This window comes from Rutilus rutilus (assembly GCF_951802725.1).
Source record: "Rutilus rutilus genome assembly, chromosome: 20".
Taxonomy (NCBI): Eukaryota; Metazoa; Chordata; class Actinopteri; order Cypriniformes; family Leuciscidae; genus Rutilus; species Rutilus rutilus.
Genome location: NC_140225.1, coordinates 20,419,056 through 20,445,675, shown reverse-complemented (window position 1 = coordinate 20,445,675; position 26,620 = coordinate 20,419,056). Strand labels below are relative to the sequence as shown.

The 26,620-nt window shown below is 37.4% G+C and overlaps 1 protein-coding gene across 1 annotated transcript; it reads right to left on the bottom strand.

Annotated features, from left to right (window-relative positions):
• Positions 1 to 10: 10 nt before the first annotated feature.
• Positions 11 to 24,765, bottom strand: mfsd2aa (MFSD2 lysolipid transporter A, lysophospholipid a). Its single transcript, XM_084391991.1, has 14 exons — positions 24,400 to 24,765; positions 18,958 to 19,095; positions 16,211 to 16,335; positions 12,718 to 12,841; positions 11,528 to 11,606; positions 6,989 to 7,158; positions 6,814 to 6,904; positions 5,096 to 5,217; positions 4,539 to 4,622; positions 4,160 to 4,243; positions 3,964 to 4,076; positions 1,678 to 1,821; positions 1,362 to 1,541; positions 11 to 1,231 (listed from the first exon to the last, which is right to left on the bottom strand). The coding sequence occupies exons 1-14, from the start codon at positions 24,490 to 24,492 to the stop codon at positions 1,177 to 1,179; spliced, it is 1,602 nt and encodes a 533-aa protein (XP_084248117.1). The 5' UTR covers positions 24,493 to 24,765; the 3' UTR covers positions 11 to 1,176.
• Between the last annotated feature and the right edge of the window lie 1,855 nt (positions 24,766 to 26,620).

Genomic DNA, 26,620 nt, shown 5'->3' with positions numbered 1-26,620 from the left:
AAATACACAACAGTGTCAGTACGTTTATTAAGACCATAAACCAATGTATAGACATATTTTACATTTTGTAGCTGTGTAATGTGTTTGTGGTTTTGACAAAAAAATAATAAAAAATAATGTAATAAGAAAAAAAAAATCTCCCAATAAATCCTTTGTCTAGACACTTTGTGCTGCTGAAGATTTTTGCATTTCATCTCAGCGTTTAGAGAAGTAAACTGCAGGTCTATAATATTACAGACAGACATTTAGCACATGACCCATCTACCACATCCCTCTAGATCAGAGCACGAATGAAAACCTTACAGCACCATCTTTAAATCCAGTCACTATCCACAGTCTGTGAAACAGCCAAAACTGCTTCTTTATGTGCACAATCACGTTTTTACCACAGAAAAAAAACACAAATGTACAGAAATACTTCATTTCATGCAGGAAAAAAATACTGCACCAATGAACAATAAAACATTTAATCTAAACATTCTATTAGTCAGTTAGTGGCTCTTTGGCACAGCTGCAGATTCAGGTGATTGACATTATTATGAGCTGTGACTGTGACTAGAATTGTACTAGTGCTAAACACTAGAATCTCATTTGATCAAGTTTCAGAAAATCTCAATATAAGGCACTATAAATAAATACAGAACCATAAAAAAGAAAGTGTCATCTTCCTCGGGCCAATAAACTGCCCTACACAAGCACAATGACTTCATGTGTTATTTAAAGAATTTTTTTTTTTTCCTGTTATAAATATTTTACCCCCAGTGCAAAAACAATTCTTCACCACATTGAGGAAATATGTCCTCGAAAGACTGCAACCCAACATTTCCTTTACATTCAAAAACCAAAATATGAATCAAATGAGATAAAAAGAGTTGCAACAAAATGTATTAGTAGATGGTAGACTTGAACCTCATATTTATTTTACGAGTCTCCCTTTGTTGGCCAAGGAGAGCTGTAACTGTTATTGAAAGCAGCAAAATAGTTGTTATGATTGTATAAATAAGTAGCTGTCATAACAGCAGTGCAGATATATAAGGCTTCCCCTCCATCCTTCATTGGTCCTGTTAACCAGCTAAGTGAGGAAAGTTCTGTCTCTGAAAGCTCAGCTGTTCGATTTCCCTCATTGCAGTGGTTAAGATGTATTTTGGCACCCTCTGTAGGGCAGAGCAGGAACATTCACGCTGGCGTTTCAGGCTTCAATCTCTCCATCTCAGACTCTTGTTCTTCACTCCTGCAAGGTAAATAAAAATACTAGGTATCAATTGCTGGCATGACTTAAGTAGCATTCATGACTTTGTTTTGACCCAAGGGTTCTCAGTATAAAAAAAAAATACAGATAGAATCATAAGTGTATGTCCTACAGCAATAGCAACTGGAGCAGTTTGCTGTTTTTCTGCCTGCGTTCTTCATCGATGGGATATGTTTTAAAGATGAGCAGCCCCAGAGCTATAAGTGCCACAGGAGCAGCCGAAACCAACATCTTCAATGTCAGATTCACCGAATCGGACTGAACACAAACTCCCGTCACATAACCTGCAAAGCTAAAGAGATGGAGAGCAAAAGAACTTAAATATGAGCAGATGAAATGTGAAGGCCAGATTGTAAACCCAGATCATGATCTGTTGTCACAAACCCGTGAAAGGGCTTTTTAATACAGACGCAAAAAGGACGAGCTACCTTAATGATAGTGTTGATACTCCAAGCGACACTCCAGAGGCGAATTTGGTAAAGAAAACGTAGAAGGAGTAGAAAATGGCCTCATGGCCTTGAGAGGTAGGATTCTGGACTTTAAAATCATCTACCACATCTGGAAGCATGGACCTGAAACAGAAGCACATTTACGTCTGAAATGATAAACTTGGCATTTAATGCTTACATTCACTCGCTCTCTCTCAAAGTGGTCCACAGGATCAGACATGCTAGTTTCCTAGATTCACGAGACTGACTTTTGAATACCATACAGAAAATGTGAATAATTTCCAGCCGAGATTTAATTTAGACTTGTATTCATATTTAAACATTGATCAGCGAACACAAACAGAAGCTCAACGGAACCTGCTTAATGCACGAGAACGAACCTCAATGGTTTTGCTGAAGCTCAAACATTCCGCGTAACACGAGAATGAATCTCATTGGTTCTCACACAACAAGCGAACATGCCTGAGCTTCCGTTTACCACAACTGATGTGTGAGTTGATGAATATTTGTATGTGAATAAAAGTAAATTAAATCTGTTCATCATATTAAGTGATTGTGTCTCTTCAGAAAATTTGGACTAAACCGCTCAATTCATGTGGATTCGTTTTTTATGATCTCTTTATGAACTATCCAGTGAAGCATCAAAGTGTCAGTTGTCAATGGACGGACTGAAAGCTCTCAGATTTCATAAAAAAAGATCTTCATTTGTGTTCCGAAGATAAACAAAAGTCTTACGGGTTAAGAACGACGAGGGTGAGTAATTAATGACAGAATTGAAATTTTTTGGGTGAACTATCCCTTTAAGAAAATTTACTGGCCATAAATATTTTTTACCAGCCATTAAACTGTTTATGCAAAAACAGGTTATGACACCAACATTTTAGATACCAGTGAAAATTCTAAATTCTCCATTCCCATTTCAATACCACAGCTAAAACTACTAGCCTAACTACGGTAATATACATTTAAATCATTATTAAAATACAAGTAACGGTAGTTTTCAAGTAGAGACACTGAAGACTATCCAGTGTTATTTTACATTTGATTACTTTATTCAATGTATAAATTTAACAGATTAGTCCTTATTAAACTTACAATGTAAAATGTGACCCTGGATCACAAAACCAGTCACAAGTCGCACGGGTATATTTGTGGCAATAGCCAACAATACATTGTATGGGTCAAAATGATCACTTTTTCTTTTATGCCCAAAATCATTAGGATATTAAGTAAAGATCATGTTCCATGAAGATATTTTGTAAATTTCTTACTGTAAATATTGTCCAATGTGTAAATATCCAAATATTGTCATATCCTAACAACCCATACATCAATGGAAAGCTTATTTATTCAGCTTCTAGGTGATGTATAAATCTCAATTTAAAAAAATTGACCCATGTGACTGGTTTTGTGGTCCAGGGTCACAAATTAACATTAAAACCCAGACAGCAGCAGGAATATTAGGCTGCTGTCACTTTAAGACTAATGCATGGATCCAATATACTTATAGCACACGTGCCTTTTCTTTCTCGACTGATTTCACATTCACTTAAGCAATAACTGACAGTTTAGGATACTCGCAGAGATAGCCATTTTTTGACACAATTTTGCGCGAATTTGTCCGTTCAAACGCAAGAAGACGTGAAAGAGAGCTCAGAATTTGCACACTGTCTGAGACGCAGCTTTCAGGGATCTACTTCGGATGTGTGCTCACACTAAACTTCCCACACAGTGCGTGAGTAACGAAACGAGCTTCCTTTTGCATCTTCTTGCGCTTGAAAATTTAAATTGGCAAGGCTTAAACTTTCATGACGATGCAAAACTGTCCCGAGTGTCGTTCACATTTGTTCATGTTAGTGTCGTCACAACATTGCACTGTTAGAATCCATACAAATTTATCGGGAAACTGACAATTGACACAGTTTCATTTACTTACCAATGCCAATTTTTACTCATTTGGCTTGGTGAGTGTTAATTTTAGGCCCTGCATGTAAATATTCCCCAATGATTCAGTTGTTTTTAAAGAAGTCATGTTTCTAATGGCCTTTTGTTATAATGCTTCCTTTTAATATCAACTAGGAAACATCCTCTGTCTCCTTTCTCTTACTACAGAACAACTTATGTTAACACATGCCTATAACTACCTATATCTCTCTCTTCTGTTCATTACTATAGATTAAAGATTTTTTTTAAATACTCTGAAAAGTTTCAGTTCTGTTCTGAAACGTAATGTTTCGGTTATGTGCACCACAGACAAACACTCACCAGGGCAGGAGGAAGGCCGCTGCCACACTGGCACCAGCTGCGATGGATACGATGTAGGACACGATGAGACTACTCTTTACACACACCACCAGGATAATGAAGGGCACCGCCCACTAAAAACACACACACACAAGATTAATCATCACTGCCATCGCACACATCTCTCACTAACGTAACAGGACAATCAGATACCCACTGTGATGCCGATGTATACAGCAGTCTTCTTCCCAAATCGGCATAGGAACCACTGCCACATGGGAATGGTAATAGTGGCAGACAGCTGGGAAGAAAAATTGCACAAACATTTATTTACGACTGACCACTACAAACCCTCATTACCATATTATGCAAGAGTCAGATAATAGTGTGCATCAGCACACACTGCTGAAGTTAAAAAGTCTTTTCATCTGTTGCCTCAAAGTCATGCTGCTTTTTTAACTAGAAAAGCATGTCTTTCATCACTATGGAGACTGCTAACCTCATCTAAACCCGAGAGTGCTCTTATAACACGAAACCAAACAATTTAGAATCGTACAAAAACACTTATTCAAGTGGTCGGTTGAAAACACTCTCACCATGATGACCAGTAAGATGTTCTGAAAATCCTCTCTGAATCCCAGCGTGTACTTGATGAACAAAGCAAAATTTCCCTCCAGCAGCTGAGAAAGAAAAAACAGACAGACCAACTGAGATTCCTTCAAACGATTGATGATTATTGTCCATACAGTGTCTTCATTTCAAACCCAACTTCAATCTCAAACCAATTCTGAACTTCACTTTTGACCGCAGACCTGTCCTAATGCTGACTGTGATTCTAAACCTAATCTCTTGCATGGCAGCGTCTCTCTCTGTCTCTCTCTCTCTGTGGCTCTCTTTGTTTTAACACACATAGCCCATCTCTGTAACAGAGCTGTGACGTGGTCAGTTCCAGAAACTGCTTTCACTTAAACATACTATCACAGACATTTATGGCCTGAGAATTTGTCAGTTAAAAGAAAACATTTTCGTCTTTTGTAAACAAAGTGGAATCTGGGACATCTCTCATCATAAATCAGGAATTAAAATAAGTACATTTCAGCATATACGAACGAACATGCATGCCTTTTAAAAGACACCAACACGTTTTTATTACCATGAAGGCCAGAGAAGTGAAGAGGAAGGCCAGCACCAGTTTAACATACGGCCCGTGACCTATTACCAGCCGCAGACCGGTCTGAAACGACACGTGCTTTTGTGCTTTTAAACCACCCTGATCTGAAAAAGATGGAGGAAATCATTAAATGCATCAAAAAACACATTCAATGTTAATAAAAATAGACAAGGGTTTCCTAAACTGGGGTTTGTGAATCGATGAAAAGCTAATAATTAAATCATAAAAATGTCAAATGAAAATAAATCATTTTATAAAATGGTCCCACTTTAGATTAGGGTCCAATTCTCACTATGTACTAGCTATTAACTATGACCTTTGCTTTAATAAACTCCCAATTACTGCTTATTAATAGTTAGTAAAGTAGTTGTTGAGTTTAGGTATTGTGTAGAATTAAGGGATGTAGAATATGGTCATGCAGAATAAGGCATTAAAGGTGGTATCAGCGATTTCAGGCCCAAAAAAATCTTTTCTAACGATCCGATAGCTGCCCCCCCCCCCCCATAAGCAGGCTGTCAAAAAAACGCATCTCTGTAGGCAGCCTAGGCTCTGAGATCTGCACACAAAAACAAATGGTTTAGCCAAACACTCAAAACCAAAATAAACAGTGTTCCAACCAATCACCGACAGGGGTGGGTGTTGTGAGGTTTTGCGCTCGTGCACGGCAGCATGTGAATCAACAGCGTCTATCAGTGGACATAAGACATGGCTGAGTCAATCCCAAAGAGGAGGAGAAGGAGGATTTGTTGGAGGGAATACCATCGTGTTTATTCAACGACACGAATAGTTATCGGGAAGGCTATGGAAAGGTGGAGAGAACTTGAACTAAAAAAATTTAAATCGGACGCCGAGGTTGCATTGTTTCTTCTGGACAGGTGAGTAGCTGCTAGTGCTGACTTGTTTGGATGTGAACTGTGTGTGAAAATATCCTTCTTGAAAAAATATGAGCGAAGCTCGACTAAACTTGGGTAGCTCTAGCTAACGTAGGCGACATTATGCTGAACAGAATCAATCGTTTTTTTCATGATGCACGAAACGGGAGGGAGGGGCGAGCTAACTGGGTTTGTTTGGGATCTCGCTTCAAACACAAACAGAAGTGACGTCACCCACAATCGGTGATACCACCTTTAATATGTGCTTTATAAGTGCTAATAAACAGCCAATATCCTAGTAATATGCATGCTAATAATAACCAACTAGTTAATAGTGTGAATTGGACCCAAAACTAAAGTGTTACCAAAAAGATAAACAAAATAAAACATTTAATAAAAATATTAAATATCAGAGAACCATGAACCATGTGAATGTGTTGTTAAATTATTTAAATATGAATTAAAATCTCAGGAAGGACTTTTTTAAAGTAAAAATTTTAGGTCAAAGTTTAACAAAAAAGTTTGGAAATACCCGAGTTAGACTACTATATGAATTCGACAGAAGTTCTATTTATATATATATATATATATATATATATATATATATATATATATATATATATATATATATATATATATGTATGTATAGAGAGAGAGAGAGAAATTTTTCGGTGCATCCCTAGTAACTATTACCATTATATCACTGTTACCTTGCTGTAAAATCAATGTAACTCATGGCCTCTGGCTTACTGTTTTATTTGAATGTTTTTATATTCCACATTTTGTACTGACTCAGTGTGAATGTGTATGCAAAGAGAAGTAACTCACTGTCCTGCTCTCTTACTCCAAAAAACAGCACAACAGCACACAGAATGTAGATCAAACTTATGACTGCAGATGCAATCATATATGCACGCCTCTGTAAAAGAGAGAAAGATATGATTATTCATGTGCAGAATGTTGATGAGATTTGAAACCATACTCTATACCACACTCCCCTCACCTCATTAAATATTCTATATTCCATTAAGATCTGAGAGTAATTGCCATGCACAGAGTGATTAGAGCTGTTGCTCAGTAATGTGTTGTTAATGCAGGGGACGTTGGCCATGCCCACAATCTGCCCCTGGATGGCAGTGCCAATTACAGTACCAAACACCTCTATAGTCATGCCTGAGAGAGAGACAAAACAGAAAATAAGCCACCAAAGCAGTCAAATTGTGTATGCTGGGAATAAACAGGTGTCAGTAGGGGTAACGGTACACAAAACTGACGGTTCGGTACGCACCTCGGTTTTGAAGTCACGGTTCAGTGCGGGGGTAATTTTTTTTTTATTAATCGGTGGTTTACTGAACAAATTGTGTCACTTTCTTTAAATTAATTCAATTATAATGAAGTTTAAGGATAAAAACAATTGTCTCTGCTAATGGTGTAAACTATATTGGGAGCCCTTACTTGCACATTACTATAATATTAAAGGTTAACAATAGAGCCTAAACTATTAGCCTAAATTCAGTTACTATGTATTTTTTGCTTGGCAGTTTTTGCATGAACTTCTAAATCTAATTATGCAATTATGTTTTTACTCCAATTTGTTGTTGAACAACATTAATACATGAATACATTCTGAAATATTCCATGTAAACCTGTTTCTCCTCCATAAAAGGTTGATTTTATGGTTCAGTGATATAAAAAAAAATATAAAAAAAAAAGTTTCTGCTCCTACTGTGTTCATATTTTCTTAAATTCAAGTCGACAGTTTTCCAGTGAAGAGTTCTTTTCGAATGACATTACTAGAACAATAGTTATTTCTTGGCTTGTGGTTAAAAGGGTGTCCTGATGTTTAAAATGCCGTACTTGAGGACCACCTCTGTCTCTTTGCATAATTTATGACTCTACGTCCTTGTGCTAAACTTATTTTAAACTTTATTAAATTTTCCTTTGTTGGATGTTTGTTGAAGATCCTCTCTGCTTTCTTTAAGCCTTTTTACAATTGTCATCAAACCATGGATTGGTCCTACGACTTGGCTTTGATGATGTCTTTGGTATCATTTCATTTGCTATTTCCATAAGTACATCTGTAAAACTACTAACATGGTCTTCATATTCATGAAGCGCTATATAAAAAATTCATAGCACTGTGTCTGAAAAAGTTATCAGTTGGCTTTTTTTTTAAAGTTTCCATATAGGATTTTTATGTTGAAAATCTGATCTTATGGAGGTCATGAGTGGTCACCTCGACATAAATCATCCCATTTTTGCCAGGAAAAATCAAGTAAAAGTTCAGGCTCACATATAGTCCAGTCATTTTATGAAAAAAGGTTGAACAAATAGCAACAGAAGCAAACTCAACTGATTTTGTATCCTCAATATGTCCTGAGTAAGAAAAAAAAAAGCCCAGAAGAATCCCATTAGGGGAAAGTTTCGAAAAAGACCCATATATAGCCTATTCATACGCCTATTGCTGTTCAGATATGGGTGGGTGGTGGCTTTTATTGGGTATTTGCCCTGACATTCTAAGAGGATAAACCAATTAGAAATGTTTTTTTTTTATCAGTACACATCCACGTTTATGTCATCATCTGAATTCTTTTCCAATATTTACCTTTTTGAGGTTTGTTTGTTGGCCATATTTGTTTTAATTTTGATTGATCATCTTTGCTCCCACCATCTTTGCACCCACCTCGGAGCTCAACCAGAGGATGCACTGAGCCGCGGAACTCCAGCAGATATCAGGGACACAAGGATGATATACTCTTGCAAGAAGAACTAATGTTCATATTGCTTGATTGACCCTTTGCCACTGCCTTCAGGGAAGAGAAACATATGGCTGATTTAATTGCCAATATCTATCCAGGGCACGTCATGAGTAGTTGGGACAAGTTGCCCCATTTGTCGCCTTTAACGAACAGCAAGGGGGTGCCCAGGGTCCCCACGGGGGCCTAAGGTAATTGTAATGCTACGTGACATTGTTTTCAAGCTGTTTTATTGATGTCTTTCCGCTGTTGAAACACTGATTGAGCGATTACAGGAGATATGACGTGTTTCAGTAAGTTGTACTGAATCTTTCAACACACCTTCAGATGGTCATTCATGTTTATTTTGTAACTAATATTAGAGGAAGGGATCATGTCTCATTTAAGTAAAAAAAATGTCCTCATTATTGTACACACAGCACCCCATATTGACAGAAAAACACAGAATTGTTGACATTTTTGCACATTTATAAAAAAAAAGAAATATCACATGGTCCTAAGTATTCAGACCCTTTGCTCAGTATTTAGTAGAAGCACCCTTTTGATCTAATACAGCCATGAGTCTTTTTGGGAAAGATGCAACAAGTTTTTCACACCTGGATTTGGGTATCCTCTGCCATTCCTCCTTGCAGATCCTCTCCAGTTCTGTCAGGTTGGATGGTAAACGTTGGTGGGCAGCCATTTTCAGGTCTCTCCAGAGATGCTCAATTGGGTTTAAGTCAGGGCTCTGGCTGGGCCATTCAAGAACAGTCACGGAGTTGTTGTGAAGCCACTCCTTCGTTATTTTAGCTGTGTGCTTAGGGTCATTGTCTTGTTGGAAGGTGAACCTTCGGCCCAGTCTGAGGTCCAGAGCACTCTGGAGAAGGTTTTCGTCCAGGATATCCCTGTACTTGGCCGCATTCATCTTTCCCTCGATTGCAACCAGTCGTCCTGTCCCTGCAGCTGAAAAACACCCCCACAGCATGATGCTGCCACCACCATGCTTCACTGTTGAGACTGTATTGGACAGGTGATGAGCAGTGCCTGGTTTTCTCCACACATACCGCTTAGAATTAAGGCCAAAAAGTTCTATCTTGGTCTCATCAGACCAGAGAATCTTATTTATCACCATCTTGGAGTCCTTCAGATGTGCTTTCATGTGTCTTGCACTGAGGAGAGGCTTCCGTCGGGCCACTCTGCCATAAAGCCCCGACTGGTGGATGGCTGCAGTGATGGTTGACTTACTACAACTTTCTCCCATCTCCCGACTGCATCTCTGGAGCTCAGCCACAGTGATCTTTGGGTTCTTCTTTACCAAGGCTCTTCTCCCCCGATAGCTCAGTTTGGCCGGATGGCCAGCTCTAAGAAGGGTTCTGGTCGTCCCAAACATCTTCCATTTAAGGATTATGGAGGCCACTGTGCTCTTAGGAACCTTAAGTGAAGCAGACATTTTTTTGTAACCTTGGCCAGATCTGTGCCTTGCCACAATTCTGTCTCTGAGCTCTTCAGGCAGTTCCTTTGACCTCATGATTCTCATTTGCTCTGACATGCACTGTGAGCTGTAAGGTCTTATATAGACAGGTGTGTGGCTTAATCAAGTCCAATCAGTATAATCAAACACAGCTGGACTCAAATGAAGGTGTAGAACCATCTCAAGGATGAGCAGAAGAAATGGACAGCACCTGAGTTAAATATATGAGTGTCACAGCAAAGGGTCTGAATACTTAGGACCATGTGATATTTCAGTTTTTCTTTTTTAATAAATGTGCAAAAATGTCAACAATTTTGTGTTTTTCTGTCAATATGGGGTGCTGTGTGTACAATAATGAGGGGAAAAAATGAACAAATGATTTTAGCAAATGGCTGCAATATAACAAAGAATGAAAAATTTAAGGGGGTCTGAATACTTTCCGTACCCACTGTGTATATATATATACACACAGTGATGTGTCACGGCACATTAAAGAGCGTCTTTTTTTTTTGTGTGATAAAATTGACAATTTGAAAGACACAAAATGGACACAATTTGTTTCTTATCGAAAGTAACAAAATGTGAAGCTTATTGTGATTATTGATGGTTAGGCCACAACGCTGTCTTCATCTTGTACACATAAGAAGCATACAGAACATTTTTGGGACGAATACGTGTACCGTTACACCCCTAATTACTATTCATTCAAATGTCAAGGAAGAAAAATTTGTTTGTGACATAAGTGTATCGTGGTTTTTTGGTTTGATTTGTTACACCCCTAGGTGTCACACATCATACACACACTCTTCAAAACTATGGGGTCAGCTTTTTTTAAAAAGAAACACTTTTATCCATCAAGGATGCTTTATATTGATCAAAAGTCGCCAAAAACACTTTTTAAATATCAAAAAATATATTTAAAACAAATGCTGTTCTTTTCAACTTTCTATTAAAAGTATAAATGGTTTCTGCTAAAATAAATTGTCAATAAAAATAAATGTTTCTAAGCATATTTAAAAATGATATTTGAAGGATTTTGTGGCACTAAAGACTGAAGTAATGGCTGCTGAAAATTCAGCACAGGAATATTTCATTTTTAAATATATTAATATAGGAACATTTTTAAATGGATATTTTAAATGGTAATAACATTTCCAAAAATACTGTGAAATATTTTTGATCATCTAAATGCAGCTTTGGTGAGCATAAGAGACTTCTTTCAAAAACATTAAAAAATTCTTACCCCAAATTGTAGAGTATTCTTCAAATGTGTTTGCTGTGTATATTATGTAGCCGACTGCAACAGTAATGCATTAAAATGTGTAAATGCTCTTACGGTACGCTGTGGCTGAATCTCGCTCCCTCTGCTCAGTGCTGATGAACATGGTCAGTGCGGAGTACGGCACATGAAAGCACTAAACACACACAAATACACAGTTACTCATTGCTGGCTGAATTCCATAAATATGCAAAGTAACAATGCATTTATTATGCACAACTAGTCAAAATTTTGGACACACCTTCTGATTCTTTACTACAGCGGTTCTCAAAGTGGGGTCCACGACTTATAGCCAGGGGGTCCGCGAAATAATTTGGTTACAGCCTACCGTTTTTTCCGGACTACAAGTCGCGTTTTCTTTATCATCTGAAACACGCTATTCCAATTTCTTAGGTTATATAATATCAAATAATCTAAAAAGGTAGGCACTTAAAGGTTTCTATAGATAGATAGCACTGCTAATTTGACATCAGAGCCTGTTCATTATCAAAATAAAATACAGTCAACCGAACATTCAGCTTAATTTAATTTGTCTGTTGTACACTATGAAGGCAGTGCCGGTCAGTCATTATACTGTCGACTTGCTGTTATTCCAATCTCATTTCTCCGCACGTGAAGATGCTGGTTTATATTGGGACTGAAGTATGAAGCTTTCTTTACATAAATGGTTAACGTAAATAGTTTAGCATCCAAATGTTAGGCTACATTTTAAATATGGAAACTTTGGACCGAATGAGAGATGCGTGAGCCCAACCTCTGTGCAGTTTCAGTTTCGATTCAAATTGATTCGTTTAGACTTGCCGTTTTAAAATAAATGTTGTATGTTGAGGGAAGTAGCCCCTGTTTGAGTTTGAGAACCCCTGCTTTACTACATAATAAAGTATTAAAAAATTATGGAAGTATGAGTATGTGATTTAAACAGAATTATACAGGTCCTTTATCGGCTTTTCCTTGCAGTCCTACTCTTTCATAAAAAATTAAAAAAACATTTAAAGTAGTTAAAATATTAGTTTTAAAATTAAAAGATTAGTTTAAAGGACATTCCTACCCAATTTTAAACATTTCAGCGTAATCATTTAGATCTAAAAGCTTTTATTATTACGAGAAACGCAAATTGTGTCCAAATGATTAACAAGTAGTTGTCATGCAAGAATGTAAATAAATATATATATAAATAACATCACATCATGTTACATTTAATTCATCAAGAACTATAAATATGTATATAATGTACTGAATGTACTAACCGTCTGGAGAGTCTGGAAGAGACAGTAGAAGAGCAGATACCACATAATCTTTCCCTGCTCTATAGGCGGAACCACCCATATCAGGAAATAACACAATACAGCCGGTATGGTGGACACCAGAATCCTGCAGAGAGAGAAGGCCATCATCATCATCATCATCATCATCATCATCTACTTGTACAAACTGAGGCCTGTTACAAATGTTCAACTTTAGTTTTTACAGTAGAATCAGTAAAAATGTTTCAAAAATCCCACACAGCATCTCTGCTCATTTGATGTTTGAGGTTGAAACCGGTAACAAGGGTGTTTTTACATGTGAATTAGCTCATCTGTATGAGGTTAAGTGAGGTAAGGAGGCTTTCCCCTGTGGCTCTGAACAAGGGCCTCTGCTGCACATGGTTTCACAGCATGTCAAACTAACTGAGCCAACAAGAATTTGGCGGGCATGAAAAGGCTTTAATCACACCACCTTATTCCAAAGCTCTGGGCACCAATCCCATCAGAGAGTCTACTAGGAAAACACAGACCACTAAGAGACTCTGAAATCGAAAGTTCAGACTGACAATGAAAGCAGTGTGTACAGCAGGAGATAAAAACTAAAAAAAAAAACTTTAAAAAAAAACCACACAAAAAAAACCACATTGCATTCTGGGATACAGTATTCCACACAGTCTGCTCAATTGTATGCTCAGGTTTTCACAGTAGTAGTAGGTTAAATACATACAGTGCAACTTTGGTTTTGAGTAGCAATGTCAATTCTGTCCAGCTGAAATAGGCTGCGTTTTCGCTTGGCATAAACATGCGATCACCGGGATCTGATCAAGCAGACTGGATCATTAGCCAATCAGTACACGGTGTGTTTACACTTTAAGTATCTTCTGTATCTGGATAACTGATGGGATCTCCGTTTCCCGCGCAATATTGTAATGGAAAAACGGCCCAGGTGCAAAGTCGACCTGAAGTGTTGGGGTTTCTTGAAATGAAAAACCTGAACAGCATAAGTCTTTAGTATCGGTTTTGGTTTTCGGCTAAAACTTTAAATGTAATTTCCGGTAAAAACAAAAAACTATTTTTGGTGCATCACTAGATAATGACTGTCACTGACCATATGACCCATTACTGTGCAGTAAAGCACAAAATATGTTTAGTTGCTAAATGAACAGAACCAACCAGCCATCGACAAGAGACGGCTAATCGTACTATAAGTGCCCTAGGGGATCCTGTAAAATCCTCCCACTATTACTGTTACTGTGGGTTGGCCACCCTGGAGAAGCCCAATACAGGCCATGTCCATGTCGCTCCACTTCCTTCACATAAACTGCACTTATATCTTCATGCTATCAGGCTTTTAAAATGCACACGCTACACACATCTGGCGATTAGCAGAGCGGGATAACAGCACTTTAGCATCACAATACATGCTTACATCAATACATTGACAAAGTATTGATTTTCAGTTTCTGAGCTGAGTGAATGGGCAGACTGACTTAATCTCTTTGTTAGAAGGACAACATGGTCAAAATAAAATGCCAAATTTATTATTTGAATAAAATAGTGTCTTGTTTAATTATTAAAAGGTATCAGAATTTAATCAAAATACACAAATCACATCGTACACATTTTAAAAATTTTTTTTTATTAATGAGCCTTCTGTCATTCTCATACACATTTCCCGCATCTATATGGCTGCCAATGTGCACAGTAAACTCAAAACTGAAACTCAAAACAGACTCAAACCGCTGTTTTAAACGGCCTCTCTCAGATATATCCTGCATGCTGCTTGGATCATGATTGGTCAATTCTGGTGGTGTGTTCAGCTGAGCCAATCAGAAAGCAAGAGGTTTTTTCTGCACTCAACATCCCACATGTCATTAAAACACAAATATAACAATAGATTTGCACTGTATTTCACTGTATTTCATTTTGAATCACTTTGTCTTTGAAAGTTTGATTCAATCAATTCATTTTATTAAAAAGTTTCTAATTCATTCCAATTAATGAGTATAATTTTCTCAGCCATGGATAATGTTTTATAATGAACGTATATAAAGAGAACCAGTAAGTTCACACTTATGGAGAGTGAGGGTGTGTGTACTACCTTTTCTTTTGGATTACTGATAGGGATTGAAGATAAACAACCCCATAAACCTTTTTATTTACATTTTTGTTTATAGTTTTCATGGCACATCTGAGTGCATGCATGAGCAGTCAGCAAAATCCCAGAGAAATGACACCACGTGGCACTCTTGTACACTCTAGTAACCTCTTGTAACAGATGAACTTGGCTCCATCACCATAGCTACTGCTCATTTCTCACTCTCAGATATGCATCTTTCACTCTGTATCTAACTAAGCTGAAACTGTGGGAATGGCTGGGTTTTCACAGAGTTTTCATTTCATTTCATTTCCCCATGAATTTAGAAAGTAGCATCACGGACATTTCCCATTCAGCCTGCATTACAGGACAATTTCATTGTGTGTAGGGCTGAGGAAAAAATATTGATTTCTCGATTTTAATCGATTCTCATTTTTACGAAACGATATCAATTCTTAAATCTCAAGAATCTATCAGTCTATCCTGTTTTCAGTTGATGAATGAACCGAACATTATGGAGCGCCTACCATCCAACAAATCGCAATAAGCTATGTGCATTGTTACTTTTAATTTGAAACAAAGTCTCAGATTTCAAATTCTGTCCAACTTATTACGAAATTAAAAACCTAAATACCGTTTTGGCGCTGTTTAATGTGCCGTGATAGATCTCTGTAGCGCCTCAGTTCAAGAGAAGTGGCATGAATCACATGAAATGATCATCTCCACCGCTTTAATACCAGTTACAGCGTAAAATAAACATGAATGAACATCTGAAAGTATGCTAAAAGATACAGTACGACTTCAAGCAGTCCGTATCAAGTCTCATGTAATCGTTCAATCAGAGTTTCAACCGTGGAAAGACATCAATAAAACATCTTGTAAACAATGTCACGTAATTTATCTCAGAAAAATCATATTCAGTGACCATAACTCGTCAGCTACAAAAATGTATTTTAGAGAGGAGCATCTAGCTAAATATAAGCACCATATTATTCATTATAATTTTAATTGTTCTTCAATATTTAATGCATGTTTGAACAAATCAATGTTTTTATGACAACCATCATTTAAATGATTATATAGTTTAAAAAAAACTATTGGAGTGGAAATATAATTATGTAATGGTAAAGTTCTATTATAATTTTAAAAAACCTCCTTGAGTGTATTAAGTGTTTGCACACGAATCAGATAATTAAAAATATTATAGTAATGTAGTACCAACTGACTCCCATGTATATAGTTTACATTAGTTGAGAGATTTTTTTTCCCTTGAGAAAATTTGCCATATACTGTACCTGATATATACATCCAAAATAATCAATATCGAATCGAAAGCTTGTGAATCGAATCGAATCGTGAAATTCGCCCTAATTGTGTGCACTTTTAAAAGCCACATACCAGGGCATCATGCGTCCGTGTCGTGTCCATGGGGTTCTGCTTACTAAAAACCCAACTGTAGGATCAGTCACAGCATCCCAGGCCCGACCCACAAACAGGATCACAGAAGCATTGAGGGGATCCAACTAGAAAGACAAACTCAGTCATTAGTCACTGTAGGATTTACATGCAGCATTGCTCTCTAAAAGTCTCAACTGTGAGAATCCACTGTGATGGAATCAACATAATTGTTCAGAAAATCCCACGGGGTTGGACAAAGCGGTTTGTGTAAAGGCGGGCATACACTGTGCGATTTTTGTCCGATTTTGAGCCGAATTCTGACTCGTGCGACTCTTTTTCGGGTCGGGACGATTTTCAACTTTGTCGTGCGTCGTTTGTCGTGCAGTGTTCGTGCAGTGTACAGGGGGAAACGAGAGGCGATTAACCTCTCACGACCGGCAATCGGATGGTCGGATGAATTTCTGGCATGTTCGAAATTTTGGTCGCTCTTCGTTACTATATCGCACAGTTGAAGCAGAGCTACGAGCCGATAGCCCTAAACTCAGTGTTTTTTCCCTCACTGCACCTGCGCGAAAACAGTTTCATCTGCAGAAAAAAAAAAAAAACCCGAAAAAAGGGAGATCTTTAAGTTCTGTAGTTCAAAGCTACAAATTACTGTTGCTTACCTCCAGTTCGTGTTGCAAAATGGATTAACCATTACCCACTTCTTCCAAGCCACCTGCGATGTACACTTTGCCTCTTTTATTGTTAAAAAATGTTTTTGAAATAAAGCTGTTTTTAATTTTCATTGATGAATTATTGCAGTGTTCGGACATATTATAGACTGTTAATAATTAATTATATGTATATAATTCATTGTAATCGACCTAAATGTTTTAGACAATTTTTAATGAGGAGAAGTAAGCTTCTATGTAATATTTTATTATCCTCATGGTTGGTTATGCGGTGATGCGCTATGAAATTGTTGCGTGGCAATTTAATTATAATAGCCTATCACTTTAATAATAAAAGTAGCCTTCCCTAATAATAATAATAATAATAATAATAATAATAATACAATAATACAATAATACTAGCCTACTAATAATTTAATATATAAATTGGAAATGCTAAATCTTCTTGATATTGATAGCTGATGCTTGTTTTGACAATATCTCTGGATAGGCTGATATCGTACAGGCGCAACCCGGCACAAGGATTTATCGCGCTGATTCGCGCATATTTCACACATATAGTGTGAGCAGTGAAGTCGCAGCTCGACGTTCGGACCGTACAGTGTGAGCACATAATTCCTGAGCTTTGGCTTTACATCGCATGCGATCTACTCGTTCAGTGTGAGTAGGTTCCTTGCTGAAATCGCACAGACGTCGCACAGTGTATGCCCGCCTTAACCTGTGTTCGATAGAAAGTAAACTATATTTCAGAGTGATAATATATTTTCAGTACATCCAACTTTACATACAGTAAACTCACATAAATCAATATATCAGAGGTGGGAATCTCTTGGTACCTCACGATTCGATTCAAATAGATTCTATTTGACATAGAATTTTGACATAATTGTGTGTGTATTTAACTATGTAAGCACAATAACCTGTGAAAAAGAAAGCTGTTTCGCGGCTTATCGTGATTAATAACACTATAACTTGCCAATAACTTTAAGTAGTACTGCGTAGTTAAAGAAGTGAAGAAAAATCGACATTTAAAATTTGTGAATCGACGTGAATCGGTAGAAGACAGAATCACAACTCAACCCTAGAATTCCCTCAACCCTACAATAAATACTATATCTCAGCAGCATGATTGTTTAAACCATTGTAAATTTTAACTATATTATTGCACAGGTCTATATATGAAGTGTGATACATAAGTATTTACAGCTTTATCCGCATACAGTGCACTCATGTAAAGCTATATACTGTAAAGCAAATCCCGGCTGCGTGACTGTTTATATCATTGCAAAATGTGGACTATATTATCGCACAGTTCGATATATAAAGTTAGATATAAAATTATATCCAACTTTATCCACATACATAATCACACAGTGAGAAAAAAGAAATCCTGTATATGAATCAATAATCGTTATATCATCGCAGCCGTCTGAATCGTAATTGAATTATGAGGTGCCTAGATATTCCCATCCCTATACATATACTCACATACAGGAAAGCGATATATATTATATTTCAAATCTAAACTGTACAATTGTTTATATTCTTGCAAAATGTAAACTATATTCCGATCAGTCTCATTCTTCTACTATAAGGCATGATGATATTAAGATATTATAAACGATGATGAACAATGATTTTTTTGTGACTACATCTCATATCAATCCCTTCATTTGCTCGGCTGTCTCTCGGTCATCTATCGCTATGGGAACTGCCACAATAATGAAGCAGCAGGAGTTTTGAATAAGATAACTGGAGCGGAGGACTGTTAAAGTTACACAGCAAGACAACGGCTTTATATCTGCTTTTTGCCCTCTCACATGCTCTCTTTCTGTCTCCCTCACTCTCGTTTCTGCCCTTGACCTGGGGCTCTGGGTCACTGTTCACTTGCTTTGTTTGATGATTGCAAGGAGAGATGATTTTCTCACCATTCTATCTATCCATATGGAGTGATATGATATAGTAAGAAAAACAACAGCTGAGCCAGTTTATTTTTATAATCAGAAGGTGTTGAGGTCTTGCGGTATAGATCCTCTGCATTCAGGTATAGCATTCCCATATATATACACTCACCAGCGCCACATCAAGCAAGAAGATTTGCAGAAAGAAGCCCAGGGCGGTGCCTGTGATCTGATACGGAGCCCCTCCGACTGCAAAACACACCTTACTCCACACAGTCAGAGGTCTTTTCCTCTCCTGCTGCGGTGAGAGCTGAAAGGAGGACAAAAAAGAGAGATTATGAAAGGATGAACAATGACAGTGATTGTAGCCAGTAAAACAAGAGCCATGAGAGACCAGTGAACTTTTCACCGCAAGAGGACGCGATAAGACCCTAACTGGAAGAGTTGATTTAGTTTGGATTCTGTTTGTGTTTTTGCGACGTTCCATCTGAAGCTCTTTTTTCCAAAAAGATCCCAGTGCTCAGCATCAAAGACCATTCAGAACTGCTGGAGGGCTTTTAGCATTTCAGTCCAGCAGTAATAAGATCTTCAAGTTCATTCTTCCCTGGCTCTGCAGGGACATTACAGATAAACTGGATTTTTGGCTCTTCTACCTGCACTTTAAGGTCCTCCCTCAAATTAACACAGTAATTTCACCAATCTGACTGCTTGCACATTTGTCATAGGTTAATGTTTATGAGAGACCAGTGAAAGAGGACATGATAAGATCCTAACTTGAAGAGTTGATTGAGTTTAGATTCTGTTTGTGTTTTTGCGACGTTCCATCTGAAGCTCTTTTTTCCCAAAAGATCCCAGTGCTCAGCATCAAAGACCATTCAGAACTGCTGGAGGGCTTTTAGCATTTCAGTCCAGCAGTAATAAGATCCTCAAGTTCATTCCTCCCTGACTCTGCAGGGACATTACATTACAGACTTTTTTTTAGCTCTTCTACCTGCATTTTAAGGTCCTCCCTCAAATTAACACAGTAATTTCACCAATCTGATTTCTTGCACATTTGTCATAGGTAAATGCTTTAGTTAATGGCTTTAACTTAAAGCCGTTTGGCGTTAACTTTGCTACTTCCTCTAACTGGAAGTAGCTGTAAAACTATGCTTGTTGTTTGTCCCTCCTTTCTATACGATTTCTTAACAAAATCCTTGCAATTGTTTGGCCTTAAATGGCTCAGCATGCTGAGGGGGGTCAACCACTAATGCTTGAACTGTTTAAGTGCAGAACACATAAATGACTGCATTAGCATTATTCGTCAGACTATGATGACTCTGAGGTTAGTTCTTCCCAAATGGTTATGGTCTATGCTTTGTCAGTTAACGTTGACCAGTCATAGACCAGATTTTAAACTTCAAACATTAAATCGGCAGTCTCTTTAGACACCGAGAACCTGCACATGGTCTGCAGAGTGTGTTAAAGGGATAGTTGACTTTGAAATTAAATTTTGGTATGTTTTAGCTTACCTCAAGGGCATCCAAGATGTAGGTGTCTTTGTTTCCACAGTAGTTTCAATTTTGATATTTTTAGGTCAAACCGTTCTTGTCTGTCAGTCATACACTCACCTAAAGGATTATTAGGAACACCATACTAATACTGTGTTTGACCCCCTTTCGCCTTCAGAACTGCCTTAATTCTACGTGGCATTGATTCAACAAGGTGCTGAAAGCATTCTTTAGAAATGTTGGCCCATATTGATAGGATAGCATCTTGCAGTTGATGGAGATTTGTGGGATGCACATCCAGGGCACGAAGCTCCCGTTCCACCACATCCCAAAGATGCTCTATTGGGTTGAGATCTGGTGACTGTGGGGGCCATTTTAGTACAGTGAACTCATTGTCATGTTCAAGAAACCAATTTGAAATGATTCGAGCTTTGTGACATGGTGCATTATCCTGCTGTAAGTACCCATCAGAGTACATGGTGGTCATAAAGGGATGGACATGGTCAGAAACAATGCTCAGGTAGGCCGTGGCATTTAAACGATGCCCAATTGGCACTAAGGGGCCTAAAGTGTGCCAAGAAAACATCCCCCACACCATTACACCACCACCACCAGCCTGCACAGTGGCAACAAGGCATGATGGATCCATGTTCTCATTCTGTTTACGCCAAATTCTGACTCTACCATCTGAATGTCTCAACAGAAATCGAGACTCATCAGACCAGGCAACATTTTTCCAGTCTTCAACTGTCCAATTTTGGTGAGCTCGTGCAAATTGTAGCCTCTTTTTCCTATTTGTAATGGAGATGAGTGGTACCCGGTGGGGTCTTCTGCTGTTGTAGCCCATCCGCCTCAAGGTTGTGCGTGTTGTGGCTTCACAAATGCTTTGCTGCATACCTCGGTTGTAACGAGTGTTTTTTTCAGTCAAAGTTGCTCTTCCATCAGCTTGAATCAGTCGGCCCATTCTCCTCTGACCTCTAGCATCAACAAGGCATTTTCGCCCACAGGACTTCCGCATACTGGATGTTTTTCCCTTTTCACACCATTCTTTGTAAACCCTAGAAATGGTTGTGCGTGAAAATCCCAGTAACTGAGCAGATTGTGAAATACTCAGACCGGCCCGTCTGGCACCAACAACCATGCCACGCTCAAAATTGCTTAAATCACCTTCTGACATTCAGTTTGGAGTTCAGGAGATTGTCTTGACCAGGACCACACCCCTAAATGCATTGAAGCAACTGCCATGTGATTGGTTGATTAGATAATTGCATTAATGAGAAATTGAACAGGTGTTCCTAATAATCCTTTAGGTGAGTGTATAATGCAGGTCTATGGTCACCACCTCAAAGAGCATGCACAGAGAGGTCCAAATTATACAATTCCCCATCGTAAGTACACATTGATGGCCTAAGACACGAAACGAGCGGTTTGTGTGAGAAAACGAACAGTATTTATATCGTTTTTACCTCTTGTACACAACCACGTCCAAGTGATCTTCTGGCTTCAGATCACTTGGACGTGGTTGTGTACAAGAGGTAAAAACGATATAAATACTGTTCGTTTTCTCACACAAACCGCTCGTTTCGTGTCTTAGGCCATCAATGTGTACTTACGATGGGGAATTGTTTAATTTACAATAACTTTAAGACTTCTGAAACTTAAAATAAATTTAAAACTGTAAAATATATACAGAGAAAGAGAACTAATGATTTACATATGACTTTGTATGCCATATAATGGCATATGTGAAAGTTCACAGTGTAATTTTAACTGTAAAATATTGAAAAAAACTGTTACAGGGATATTTCACCCAATTTTTTTTATTTTGTCATTTACTCACCCTCATGTTGTTCCAAACCTGTATGAGTTTCTTTCTTCTGTTGAACACAAAATATGATATTTTAAAGAATGTCGGTAACCAGACAATTGATTGCACCCATTGACTTTCATAGTAGAAAAAAAATACTCAATGGGTGCCGTCAACTATCTGATTATCAACATTCTTTAAAAATATCATCTTTTGTGTTCAACAGAAGAAAGAAACTCATACAGGTTTGGAACAACTTGAGGGTGAGTAAGTAATGACAACATTTTCAATTTGAGTGAGCTAAAGTAAAGTGACATAATTATAATTTATAAATTAAAATAAAAGTATTTTGTTTAAATAATTATGATTCTTAATTATTTTTTGTTATCAGTTATGCACATTTGGGTTTTACATTACATCTTCTGCTGTTTAATGCATTATTTTAGTGTCACGCGTGTTTCATGATGGTGTTTTGTGTTTGCATGAATGACTGTGCACCTTCTGTATACTAGTATAATTCAGCTTGTGAAAAGGCTACTTGTGATGAACTTCTTCATACTTCATGTGGCTTCCTCTTTACTGAATTTCTTTTTTACAGAATTAATCTGGCAACCACAGCTGGCAAGATTTTTTTTTTTTGTGCGTGTAGTCTTCTCTGACCTGTAATCAGCACCGACTGTGAGACATATCTAGTAGGGGAGACCGGGGACGGTTGTAACACTTTTTTCTTCAGCACCTAAAACGACCTTTTTTTTTTAGCCACACGTCTGAAACTTTTAGGCAAAGTACCCATATTTGTCTACTACAAATGGCAACATTTTAAATTTCTTCAAATATATCACAGACTTTGTGAGATGATCATGAATACAAGGTGGTCCTTTGTTACAACCTACCCCACTACTGGGGTAGGTTGTAACACATACTGGGGTAAGTTGTAACAGGTAGACAAAATGCACAAAAACTAAGGGTTTTTATCAAGAACATTTTTATTTTAAATGAATGGCTGCAACAATAAAATATGTGTGAATATGGGGAGTGTATATGTGCATATTTTGTGTGTTCTTCTCATCCCAGGTTTGTGGATGATGATGATAGGCAAGTTGATAGGCAAACTGCATCTTGATTTAAGAATTTTTTTATATTTGGACTGGAAACAAGACAAAAATACTAAGTAAGAAAAACATTTTTTGCAGTGTATGTGTTGGTATTTATTTAACTTTGACCTGATTTTAAATATGTTATTTATCATTCACAAATTAAATTGAGTTTGCATAAAAGGTCCAATACAAATTAAGGTCACTTTCAAAACACGTGTTACAACCTACAATACACTGTCACTATTGTTTAACTAGCTGTATTAGCATGGTGCTTTGAAATTAGTAGGAGGTTGATACACCATTCTTTACTATAGAAACTACAGTTTGACCTGATATAACTCATACAACATTATCTACAACGGTAGAAGTACTAAACAAAATATTACCTTTTTATGTTTTTTTTTTACCTAAGAATTTGATTTTCTGCTGTAGCTTCAGGAGAGATTGCAACGCGGACTTGAAAACCTCCGTGTGCGATAGTAAAGGAAGCCTGAGGAAACTGAAACTGTCACATAACTCATATCTTATCCCTGATTGGTGGAATTGGTAGTGTTACAACTGTCCCCGGTCTCCCCTACAATATCATGGACAGGATTAGTTAGCCAACAACAGCAAACAAATAACAGGGAACTATTCGTTTAAATAATGTGCAACACCGTCTGTACCTTTTAAGGAATAGTTCAACCACAAAGTTTTGACGCTGTCAGCACCTGACATATTTTGTTATGCACAGGAAAGAAAAAGCTAAAAACATTTTGAACAACACGGGGGTGTAACATTTTATTATTATTATCATTATTTGCTTTTGGGTTAACTATTCCTTCGAGTCAAAATGAACACAAGGGGCCCTTAAATCCGGCTTTTCTTCGCGTGTTCACAGACACGCCTCACCTCAATAAAGCTAATGTGTGTAGCCTATATAGGAAACAAATATCATCATGTGTAATATCATCTATCCCCAAATATAAATACGATCGGCTTACCCTATATTTCTATATTTACAAATATGACATCAATGTCATTCGTTTGTAGCCAGCTGTTCCGCATACAATAGCGGCTGACACGTGCTGCTGTAATCAATATATTCAGCTTCAATCTAAACTCCCGCCTTATCAATTAATCAAACCATTTGCTCTGAGATTAACGTTTCCTACTTGGATTCAAAAATACACAGTGTTAAAAATATACATCATACTTTAATTTCTAACTAGGTAACTTACCTTAGCAATTTTGATTCCATCTTGATGTAGGGTTTTAGCTGTAGGAAACAGACCGGGTGATGAGAACTGCTCGACTCCCCTTCCTCTTGCCATAACACAGATCAGAGGTAATTTTATTGCAGGAGCAGAGTACACTGCTTTATCCTTGTGTTCTGTCTAAATAACACTATTTGACAGGGAGTTGATTCCAAGGTCGAACAAAACGAGATGCTGTTCTGTCTGCTGACTCTGAAGTGTCGTGGCGTGTTCACGCCCACACTCTTTTTTCCCCTTGTCACGCATCGAAAGATGTGCACGCACTACACGCTGTTGCTCCAAAGTCACAAAAAAACGAGTTTATGATATACGATTTTTCCGATATGCAGTAGGGCACTTCATGCTCTGCATGTAGTAAAAGTGGGAAATTTCTCATATTTCAGCTGCACTTTAATGAAGAGAGTGAGCAAAAAAGTGCCAGAGCGAGGGTTATGTTTATGCATTTAATTATTTTCTGCTTCTAATTTTAATATTCGAAAAAAAAAATCCTTTTGTAACTACAGTCGTTTTTTAACAGTTTTAGTGAGCAGGTTTTGAAATAATGTATGCAGTGTTTGGGAGGTAACGCATTACAAGTAAAGTGAGTAACGTAATCAGATTACTTTTCAAGTAACTAGTAAAGTAACGGATTACTTTTAAATTTACAACAAAATATCTGAGTTACTTTTTCAAATAAGTCTTAATGCAAGTTTCTTTGTTTTGCCATTCATCGACTGACACCTCTCCTGTCCTTATAGAGAAGTTGGGAGTAATGCAGAGGCGTTGTGTGCGGCTGTGCGCTGTGGATGGACTAAATGTGAACATGCATTTACTCGTCTCACTGGCACAAAAACAGATTCAGTATTCCTCAAAATTAATAAAAACAGTGAAATACAAACTCAGAATATTACACAAACCTGCAATGATTAAATATGTTAAATAACACAAATATTATAGGCTACAACAAGCAAGGCCAGCCCACATGAAAAATGTAACGCAAAAGTAACGCAATGCATTACTTTCAATAGAAAGTGACTAATGCAATTATTAACTTTTTTTTTATTGAGGTTTCAAAAGGAGGTTTTCACAGAGATGCCATAATAGAAGAACCATTTTTGGTTCCTCAAAGAACCTTCCAGTTAACAGTTCTTAAAAGAACCATTTGTTTTTCTTAGTGTAAAGAACTTTTTAATAATCTGAAGAAACTTTTTCCACTTTAAAGAACCTTTTTGTGCGTTGTAAAGGTTCTGTGGATGTTAAAGGTTCTTCATGGAACCATTGATGCCAATAAAGAACCATCTGAGTTTGATGGATTATCGAAAAAGAAGAAAATGTAAGACGGGGGCTTGGTTCTATTCTTCAGTCGTTGATTGGATTTTGAGCTGTGGGCTTTTTACTCTAGAACTGAGGCAGATGAAATCATTCACCATTATTCTACCTCTAAAAGTTGCTTCTCTCTTCATTAGAGTCCATCTGTGTGCAGTTAAAATATGCAAAATGTCCCACTTCCTGTATTTGCATGAAGGTTGATGAGAGAGCAAATCACGTACACTGCCCTTGAAGGCCATGCACCATGTGAAGATCTGAGATGATGAGGGCCATGAACAATTTCCAAAAATCTGATTTGATTCCAAAACTCACAAGAAGAAATGTGGAAATTCCAAAGCATGCAACAATTTCAATTTAAGGAAATAATTGTATAGACATAAAAATAACTTTTGTGCAATGCTAATAGCTATTTGACAAAGTACATTATTTCAAGAACATCTTTTATTTTATTACTTCAATATATTGTATTATTTTATGTATTAATATAGCTGAACATTTCTGAAGATGTTTGTAAGGGGAATAGATGGAGCAAAGTACAACAATCTGGGTGCAATATGGTGGAGCTGCATGGGAAGAATTCACCTTTCAGCAGGAAAATAAATGAAAACGGATAGATAAAGCTGGAGTGGTTTAAAAATAAAGAGGTAATATCCTGAACTGGCCCAGTCAAAGTCCTGATCTCAATCCTCCTGAGCCGCTGTGGAATGACAGAATGTGGAAAGTTTACAAAAAACTGTATGGAGTAAAAAGCTTACATTGCATAGGCATTGGGGAAGACTATTCTATTGACTAAAGAGCACATATTCAGTTCAGATCACACAATTGATCCATGAATAAGACACCTAACAACCACGAGTTGATCCAGGGAGGCTGTTCC